At 40.7% G+C, this 9,967-nt stretch overlaps 1 protein-coding gene across 3 annotated transcripts; it reads right to left on the reverse strand.

Annotated features, from left to right (window-relative positions):
* Positions 1-1,760: 1,760 nt before the first annotated feature.
* Positions 1,761-9,294, reverse strand: LOC108933738 (cysteine-rich protein 2-like). Of its 3 annotated transcripts, none has more exons than XM_018750995.2 (7): positions 9,195-9,294; positions 7,697-7,791; positions 7,388-7,445; positions 5,701-5,838; positions 5,066-5,140; positions 3,771-3,865; positions 1,761-3,540 (listed from the first exon to the last, which is right to left on the reverse strand). In XM_018750995.2, exons 1-7 carry the CDS (start codon positions 9,235-9,237, stop codon positions 3,412-3,414), a joined length of 633 nt encoding a protein of 210 aa, XP_018606511.1. In that variant the 5' UTR covers positions 9,238-9,294; the 3' UTR covers positions 1,761-3,411. The 3 variants fall into 3 exon arrangements, with proteins under 3 accessions (XP_018606511.1, XP_018606514.1, XP_018606512.1); XM_018750996.2 differs by having other exon boundaries at positions 3,127-3,540; positions 3,771-3,977; XM_018750998.2 differs by lacking the exon at positions 5,066-5,140.
* Positions 9,295-9,967: the final 673 nt, after the last annotated feature.

A 9,967-nucleotide genomic window follows, 5' to 3' on the forward strand; every position in this document is an offset into this window, starting at 1 on the left:
AATCATAAAAATCAACACATTTCAGCACATTTTCAAAATGCATGTAATTTACTTCATTAAGTAATCTTTCATAATCAACCTTGATTTAAAAAATAAAACAATAATTTAAAATATATTTACATCATAAGTCTTTGATGATATAAAACAGCAAATCCAGAAAATGGTTCCTATTGTTCAGCATAAATCTTCAACAGAAATTATTTCAATGCAATGACACCAGGTGTATTTGACTGCTAATATGTAAATTGACAGAAATACAATCTTAAATATGAGCAAAACATTTCACAGGTATAGAAAATACCCATAGGGTGATTTTTAGTCTATTGCCTTATAATCTAGATTAAATAGTGCCTGTTTTTATTGTGCATTTTAGTTTATACACCATATTACTTTTTTCTCTTGTGCTAAATCGGGTGATGAAGTAAACAGTCCAGAATGCCACTACAAGTTTTCAGCATTTCATACATTTCTAAAGATAAATATTTAGCTATACTGAAGCACAGAAAAACCAGGCAATTGTATAAATTATTTTGCTGCTATAGAGGAATGTTAGCAAGCAATACTATCCACCATCTAAACCACTTGATTTAGCAGTCATTATTTCATAAACCGTAGCTTTTTTATAATATTTTATAGTCAATGTAAATTATTGCGCGCACACACACACACACACACACACACTTTCTGAACCGCTTATCCCATACGGGGTCGCGGGGAACCGAAGCCTACCCGGCAACTCAGGGCGTAAGGCCGGAGGGGGAGGGGACACACCCGGGACGGGACACCAGTCCGCCGCAAGGCACCCCAAGTGGGACTCGAACCCCAGACCCACCCGAGAGCAGGACCCGGTCCAACCCACTGCGCCACCGCCCCCAAATTATTGCATTCAAAGAAAAAATTCTTACGGGGTCATAAACAAAATAGTTTTACTATGTTCATCTCTAATAAGAACAAAGCTGCTGCAAATACAGTATTGTGTTTAATATACCACATTCTCCTAATAGTGGAAGCAAAATGTGATTTTCACAATATTCTTTTGAAAGCAAAATCCATCCTATAACACATTGTTTAATGAATGTTCTGTTCATTTATCTTTACAAGTAATTTTTGTTCAGTTTTGCTTTATATCTTCACAATGAACTACAATATCATAAATTTTAATCCCATCTATTGAAATTGTTTGAATGACCAAAAAGGCCTGGAGTTCTCCGAAACAAAAACAAATGCTTGAGAAAACTTGGGGGGGGGGGGGGGGGGGGGGGGGGGGGGGGAAACCACATAGATTAGTGGTAAATTCACTAATTAGAAGTCGAGTAAGTCATTATTATTGCAATTCCATGAATAATGTACTTGCATAGATTTCAATTCACCGCTGGATTTTGGTTATTAGTAAAAGGAAAGTTATGTCGGACAGACTGGATGATGTTGATTATCATTCCTTTCAATATCGTATATGAGCTTTCATCGTAAGAGCCAGAGCATTTGTGTTCCAGTGCACCTTTGTTCTGATAAACTGCTAAATTTCTATGTCCTGCAGATCCCAAGATTATTGCTTAGTTCTACATATATAAAAAAAGCCAGTTTAATCTTATTTTTGTTTACATTTTACAGAGGCAGAGCAAACTTTGTTGCACATGAATATGACATAAGACTTTATATTTCTGTGACAAAAGCATTAATTCAGGCTTTGTAAATATCTATTACTGTGAATATAGGTAGAGAATTTTTGACTTGTACATGAACATGCCAAAGTGGCTAATTTTATTTTTTTTATATAAATAAATATATATATACACACACACGCATGGAATTTAGGAATACACTCAAAATATAACAAGCTGTTTTAGTTAAATGTGCTGTACAACATTTCCTGTGCCTTTTAGTCATTCATGACATTTAAAAAATTGTTTGTATACAGACAAAACATTAAAGGGTTGGAGGAAGATTTTAAGGGAAGTGTCACTTTATGTTGGTATAGTCATAAACTGCACTATTAACGTTGTATTTATATGTGCGCTACCGACGCGGCAAACCCAGGGAGAATGTTAAGACAACTGAAGACATCACATGCAGCATTCATCTTTCTGCATTTTAAGTCTTATTTATTCTTCTGAATACAATGCGCAGTGGATGTTCTATATAATTGCACCAATGGTTGTGAAGAAGCCCCCTTTCTTCCAGGGTGCTCCAACATCATAAATAAAAAGCAGGCAAGTCCTCACAGTGCCTTACCTTCCAGTGACTGTGGTACAATCCAGGCTTTTCACTGTTGCGCTCACGTTCAGATTCAATCCATTGGCATGACCCAGAGAGCCGAATCAAAGTCACGACTGACCCATCTCATTCAGGCTTTGCGATGTTCATCTTGGAAAGTTCAGAATTAAACCCTTGTACAAAAGCCAGCTAGAGGGGTCCAGAGATGCTGATGTCACAAGGACAAGTATCTGTTCCAGCAACACGATCTTTTTCCTCTGAAATATCCTGTTGGCTTTCATTGGCAAGTTGTCACATGTCCCCAGTCTGTTCTCACTGGGGTGGACTCTCACAACCATCCCATGTAGTAGTCAACATTTTTCTCAGTGCCCAAAGCAGTAGCCATGCTGGTCCTGTCATTTTCCCCTCATTCAGAATCATGACAGTCAGATGTGAAGGAATTCCACTGAACCCCTGACTCCAGTAACCATCTATCCTAACAGTTCACACACTTTTTCCATCACTGCCTGAATATGTATCCAATATGTTCAATAAAGATAGCAATGTATGACTATACCATTTACTCACTCTTTATTATGACTTTGATATAGATCATATTTTAGAAGCTATTCATGCAAAAACACATAATTCAAAAACTTTCATAAATGTGCCAAGTCACCTCTTACACTGCATTCCCATCCAAAGAGTCAGGCTGCAATCAAGTGGAGAACTAGATCTCAAACTGAAGATTAAGTTTTCCTAGAAAATCTTGATACCAGAGGTTAACTTTGACATCGTATTTTAGCCTCAATGTTATTTTAGTGCTAATCATTTTAGAAATGCCAGTTTAAAGTATATTAACAAAAGTTATTTTAACACAGATTGAATTTTTTTTTTTTTTTTTTTTTTTTTTTTTTTTTAACTTTTGTAAATGCATTATAAGCCACAAAATGTGGTTCATATTATACTGTCGAAGCCTTTGGGTTACTCGTACACATTAATAAAATACGTTTATGCAGCTCAAGTGTAAAACCCAAGAATAACGTAACTGGACTCAAAACTGTAGCATTCAATACTGGAATACAAAAATTACATAAAAAATTGGTGCAGTGGGAAGGAGGGGGTGTATCTTTTCAGATTGTACAACTGAAATCAATCACTTTTTGCCACTTAACCCAAAGCTGTTCAGAGGCAGATGTGATCTTCACGGCCATCCAGTCAGGATCTGCTAGAATGAGTCGATTCATCTTTTTCATAGATATAGCACCCTACGTTGCCGATGTTGACTCCTTTCGGCCCAAACAAATATCCGTAGCATGGCACATGACAGTAAGGTCTTCCCTCATGCTAGAAATAAAATAAGGCTGTTAGAAAAAGCTTTTACTGTCAAGGAACAATGAACAGCTACCACTGCTATTCTTTTTCAGATTATTTTTTAAAATGCCATACCTTAAATATGTATGAAGTCAACATTATTCTGTATACTCAGATTTTACACGTGTAAAATGACATCTTACTGTAGAGCACTTAAGCATAACCTTAGAATTATAAATACTAGCACAAAATATACTTCATACCTCAGCATGCGCACCAGGTGTCAGGGTTTTCCTGCACCTTTCACAGCGCAAACATGGTCGATGCCAATTTCTGCCCATAGATCGGACTTTCTCTGCTGCGCATCAGGAACAACAAAGGCGAATTAGGCCATATAATCGGCCGTGAAAAAGACAAGGTTTGCAAAAACGTCGCGTTTCCAATTGTCACAGTAACCACGTTCAAAAGGCCTGCCAACAGACAAATGAGTAATTTAACACAGCAAAGCAGTGAAAGTGGTGGAGAGAAGAAAACACACTCCCTTTCTGCATCTTCAATTCCTCACTCTCCTGTGCTTGCTTCCTGCCCGCGTTTAAAACTACGTGCGTCTCACCTCTGTTGAAGAAGCCTTCTCTGGACCAAAACGCAATTCACAGTTAAACTGGTCCTCCACCCCCCCCCCCTTCCCTGAGTTTGTTAGAAATCAGTATTCTGCATTATGTGAGGAACTGAAGATGGAAATACAGACAAGTTTCTCCAACAAATTTTAAAGTGAAATGTTTGGCCATCTACTTAAGTCACAGTAAGTCCACAATGTTCTACAGACTTTACACTAAGAATCACTGCAGTAACAGTCAATACCTTGCAAGCATCTGGAGCTTTTTTTTTTTTTTTTTTATTAAAAAAGTCCTTCTGCCAAGTGGGCCAAGAAATTAACTTTGCTTTCAGGATGGCGATTAATAAGAACTGACAAGGGGAAAATGCTGCTGGGACATTTAATGAAAAGTTATCCAATTTATTCCATGCCAATTACAATGAAATGTAATAAAGTTAACATGCAAGACATTTGCACAGAACCTTAGTGCTCATATTTAACTACATCGGGCATTGCTGAAGCGGTACTGTAGGTCAGGGAGCATCACTGGTTGAGGCTTTCCATATGTGACGTAAACCGTACACACAATGCTGTGTATGCGTGGAGAAAGGCAGGGAAGGCATGCTATTGTGTACTTAACAAAATGGACTAAAGTAGATAAAACATACACCCTCCCCCACTATGGTGTTACAGAACTTATTTGAAGCTGAAGTGTAGCACAATAAGAGCCCAGATGAGGCTTAACTCACTGACCTCGATGAGGCCAATGCTCAGCAATCAAAAAGTAACCAAGACACATAAACAATTATGTATGCATCTTGACAAACATGAGTTATGTTTACAATAGTTTTTAGCCCTCTGTCTGGAAAGCACCATTCTAGTTGGACCATTAAAACAGCCTACTCATATGCATTTGACATAAAACCGCTCACAAGGACAAGAAGCGTTTCAGATGCTACGTACCGAAATATACCACCTTCCCACAGCCTGGGCAGAGAGACCTCTCTCCTTCAAATATTGTCACAGAAGAGGGGGAAACTGGGAAAAGGAACAATCCCCCCCCATCCCACATAGGCTGCTTTATTCAAATGAATAAGTTGACAGAGCTGCAAACACAGGAACACCTTCGCACGGCATCAACCTCTCATTATACAAACTCAATCATAGCCAGCGATCTACTAAACTGTAAATGCATATGTTGTAACCCCACTTGGTTGTCAATATCTATACACACATACCTTAATGACATGGTCTTATGAAGTACAGAATGGGGGGCATAAATGAAATAACTTGTACAGCATCTTAGGGGACAACATACTGCACTACGCTGGAGTATCTCCAAAGGGGGTGTCCTGACCCAGACTACTTTTCAGGTCCAATGGCAACAAGAAAGCACCACAAGCACATACACAAGGAGGAGAAACACCCCGATGGCGTCCATACCTGCAGCACAGTACTAGGACAGCGTCGTACGACGGCAGCTGTGCCGATTGCCGCCGTTGCCGCATTGCTGATATTCACAGCTTGTTCAGCTACATGGTACGTAAACATTTTTAGAACATAGAAAGAACAATCTGAGATGATTCAGAAACTCTTACCATGTTTCTGTAATTTAGCCATCTGGGCACATGTCCAGGGGGTGGTGGGAGACGCAGAGAAGCTGTCCCCCGACTCATCAAGCGGGGTGTTCGGCGGAGTGTCATAGATGTAGGAGCCGGCCCCGCCAATATTAACTCCTGCGAAAACGTGGACGAGTTACATGGATGTTACCAGAACACACCCCCACCAGCCCAGACAGCTTTTTAAATGAAAAGCGATTCAATGACTTTAGTTTCCATCCAAAAACAATTAAAAGAAGAAACTCATACTGCAACACCATCAAGGACAGGCACAACACACAAAAGCGCTTCATTTTGCTGCACCCATCTCATTCAACTTTAACAGACAAGGTGTCAAAAAAATCTCACGTTAAATGAACAGCTTTTCTAAGTTAATTTATATTAAAATTAATGTCAATATTCTAGCTAGGGGCAGCTGCTAGCATAGTGGTGAGAGCTGCAGTTTTCTTTGAGCCCAAAGGTCACAGGTTCAAATCCCACCTCCAGCTGTAATACCCTGTAGCAAGGTACTTACCCTAAATTGCTACAGTAAAAATTCCCCAGCTGTATAAATGGGTAAATAAGTACCTTAACACTAAGTGGGTTTGGAGAAAAGCATCAGCTAAATGAATTAATGTAATTCATTTAAGTTAATAACTGAGAACTGAAAGTGTGCAAAGTAGCCTGTGAATAATAAAACGTCATTCTGTGGTGCTGCTTTGTTTTACTTAAGCTGATGCCATTTTGGGTTTAGCTGCGGATGAGCAAAACTTGCGCTCGTTCTAACGGAGGAATCGCACGCATTAAAGCCCTGCGAAGATGACTTCAGATCAACTTTTTTTGCAAGCACTGCCACGCTGCAGTTAAGCTAATGGCTCCGCAGTAACCCCCCCGTTCTCGTTGAGACAGAAGTGGATTTTTAAGACAGCAGTAAATACTTGTTACTCGAACAGCTTTTGTTTTAACTTTTCACATTAAGTCACCCAGTGACAGAAGGTCCGCATGGCACAAACAATCGCGCGGGTGACAAGTCGTCCAAAGCCGCAAAAAAACCCATTACTTTGGTTTAGATTTTACATGCGGCATTCGGGTGTTCTATTCCTCACTTGTTTTGCAGTGGTGGGAAAACTGTCAACCTAAAGTATTCAGAGACTGCCCACCGTGACACTAAAATTGATCCAAAAAGCACTTTACACTGAAGTTACTCCAGCATCTTGATAACACTAGGAACTAGGCGTCTTCAACAACAGCACCACACTCCTGTTCGCCATGGCTGCCTGTAAAAATAAAAGTATTCAGCGTTCTGAAGTTGAAGAAAACTCACATTTGCACTATATTTTACTTCCAAACCCCATTGCCTTACCTGCCCCCGGGATACACTACGCAGACCTTGGCGAAGAGAGCTGGCATTGCTTGTACCTTCGATCGTTTGGAAATATGCTCACAGGTATTACTTTATGGATCCTGCCCAGTGCCACTAAAGCTGAACTAAAATGTTAACCTCCAAACACAGAAGCAACTGCCAGCGTAAATGACTGAAGCTTGAGAATCCCACTGGTCAGAGGTCTGGGATGAAAAGTTTATGCCCCCCACAGACCAGAAGGCTGAGTGAGAGGCAGACGCAACTACAGAAAGAGGCCAAAGAGCAACTGCACAAATACGATGTCTTCGTAACTTAAGGCCCTACCTTTGGGCCCAAAGAGAGCTGCATAGCACGGGTTGTGGCAGTAGGGACTCCCATCATGCTGCAAAAGCAAAAACAAGCAGTGCTTTTATTGGGCAACCGCTAAACCGCGTCGGCGATCTGACTAAATTTAAACGGCGATACACTTGCGTACAGAGCATTTTCACCATACACGTTACCAGTTGTGTTCGTTAATGGCTAATTTACAGTTTTCTCCGTGACAAGTTAAAGTTATGTTAACTCTGAGAACTGCTGCAGGCGTTCGGGGGCCTTCTCTCAGCGCCGGAGCGGACGGACGGACGACCGTCTTACCTCGGCATGTCCGCCGGGCGACAGAGTTTTCTTACAGCGCTCACATTTGAGGCAGAACCTGTGCCAGTTCTTACCTAGGGAGCTCACTTTTTCAGCTGTGCAAAATTGGGGGAAGAGAGGGAATCCATATTAACCACCACCACCTTCAGACTAAGCACAAGACAACATGGCATTTCCTTTGTTGAACCATTCCAATGAGACTACTTTTATTTGGTCTTGACAGAAGAAGCCACTATAAGTTTTTAGAGACAAAAACCTGTCAAAATACAGGCTCTGAGGGAGGAGTTACCCAGGGCAAGCAAAGTGTCAGAGATGGCACTGGATTAATAAAGTACAATTATTATCGCAATCCTTGAAGGGGACTAGAAAAGGCTTCCTTCTTACAGAAGACACCTCAGAGTTTGACTGAAGGGGATTCATTCATATATCAAACATAGAATTTTAGAATTATTGCTTGATTAAACTTAAGATTGCTCAGTTATCCATTCGCTGCTTTGAGAGTGCTGTGCGGCGATGCGGGCGGTTTAGTACTAACTGGAAATGGGTACGAATTCTACGTTTTTGGTTATTGCTTGGAAGAGATTAAAATTTACCAAAAACTTTCCTTCTAAGCAACTTAGAACATTAAGTTACTTATAATGATGCAATCATTCACACAGCTGTGCTTTTTTTAAACTATCAACTCAGGGGAAGTACTTTGTTTTTATAAAAAAAAAAAAAAAAAAAAAAAAAAAAAAAATTCTAATTCAGCAAAACAATAGAACACTTTCTGGCTTTAAATGAGATTTTAAATACACCTTATTAACAATATTGTCAGCGGCTCAAATATGTGCCAGCACTGTCCACATAGAGCCATATGTGGTGAAAAAATATTTAAGTATTCAGAACATCTGAGCTGGAGACATTTAAAACACACAACAAGCATCTCGCGCAAAACCTCTGCTAAACCTCAGCTAAACCTCAGCCTCAGGTAGAGCAGGTTCAAGATAAAAGGCAGAAAAAGCGGCCTCTAGTGGCGGTTCGCCGATTTCATAATGACAGCGATTGGCTCTAGTTTCAAACGCAGGATCGGAGGACACAACAGTCCAGTTCAAGAAAACACGTCCCTTAAAGGACGAACTTTTACTTGGGTCGGTTTTGGAGAAGAAGTTTTTCAGGGAACGCTGACTTCTCGAACAAAAATTAAGCAGACAAAACTAGGGAGAAATGGAATGCAATGAATGAATGAGCTTTTTTGCCAAGTATGTTTACACATACAAGCCAGGAATTCGTCTTGGTGACAGAAACTTACACAAGCTAGTACCTATATAAAGTAAATGTATGCTTAAAGAACTGACTGGACTTGATAAAAATATTAGCTGCGATACTGTCAGCACGAAAAAGCAAAGGCGCCAATAATTATGACTAAGCAATTACGGTAACAAGCGACCGAGGGGTACAAACACAAATGTCATGTAAAAAATGGATATAACACAGCGTTCATACAACATCGCCTTACCAAAAAACACCGACTGGTCACATTTAGGACACCTAGAAGTCATTATCCCCCGCAAAAAAAAAAAAAATCACCAAATATCCCAGAAATATAAACCCGACCACCGTTCCACACTTACACTGTGCGCTTCGCCCCAACGCCCACTTTACGAAATCTCCGATGCCCCGCCCCCATACCTCCTTCTATTTCTGATTGGTCGGTACATCTGTCATTCAGTACCTAGGTCTCTCGCCGACGCAATGCAAATATAAAAAGAAGAATTAGCCAAAGTTGCAGTTGGTTGGACCGCATCCTACTCTCTGCTGGGTGTGGGGTTCGAGTCCCGCCTGGGGTGCTTTGCGACAGACTGGCATCCTGTTCTGGGTGTGTCCCCTCCCCCTCCAGCCTTATGCCCTGTGTTGCCGGGTTAGGCTCCAGCTCCCTGTGACCCCTGTATGGGTTCAGACAGTGTGTGTGTGTGTGTGTGTGTGTGAATTAGCCAAAGCTGCAAGATGGAGTACTAACTTGTATAAAGTTTAGTATTAATAGCCCATCCAAGTGCTACCCACCTTCGTGCTGTGGGTTGGAATCGGGCTCAGTGTGTGCGCGCGTTTCGCATGGATTGCCTCACACACTCCAAAGATGTGTGTTTCACTGCGAACAGACCTGGTATAGCAAGAAGTTCTGGCTAAAACTTGTCGGTCACATTCAGCAGAACAAAGCTGACAAGCAGCAACTTAAATTATATTCGTGGCAGAATATTCTGCTACTGCAAAACACCCAGAAAAAGTAACAAA

The sequence above is a fragment of the Scleropages formosus genome, chromosome 16 (assembly GCF_900964775.1).
Source record: "Scleropages formosus chromosome 16, fSclFor1.1, whole genome shotgun sequence".
Taxonomy (NCBI): domain Eukaryota; kingdom Metazoa; phylum Chordata; class Actinopteri; order Osteoglossiformes; family Osteoglossidae; genus Scleropages; species Scleropages formosus.

What these genes read in the sequence shown, in the direction of transcription:
- LOC108933738 (XM_018750995.2), bottom strand. Translation starts at nt 9,237, where the DNA reads ATGACTTCTAGGTGTCCTAAATGTGACCAGTCGGTGTTTTTTG. An exon ending in GGCTAAATTACAGAAACATG is followed by an intron (nt 5,141 to 5,700) that starts GTAAGAGTTTCT and finishes TCCTTTTCCCAG; the next exon opens with TTTCCCCCTCTTCTGTGACA. An exon ending in TGGGAAGGTGGTATATTTCG is followed by an intron (nt 3,866 to 5,065) that starts GTACGTAGCATC and finishes CCTGATGCGCAG; the next exon opens with CAGAGAAAGTCCGATCTATG.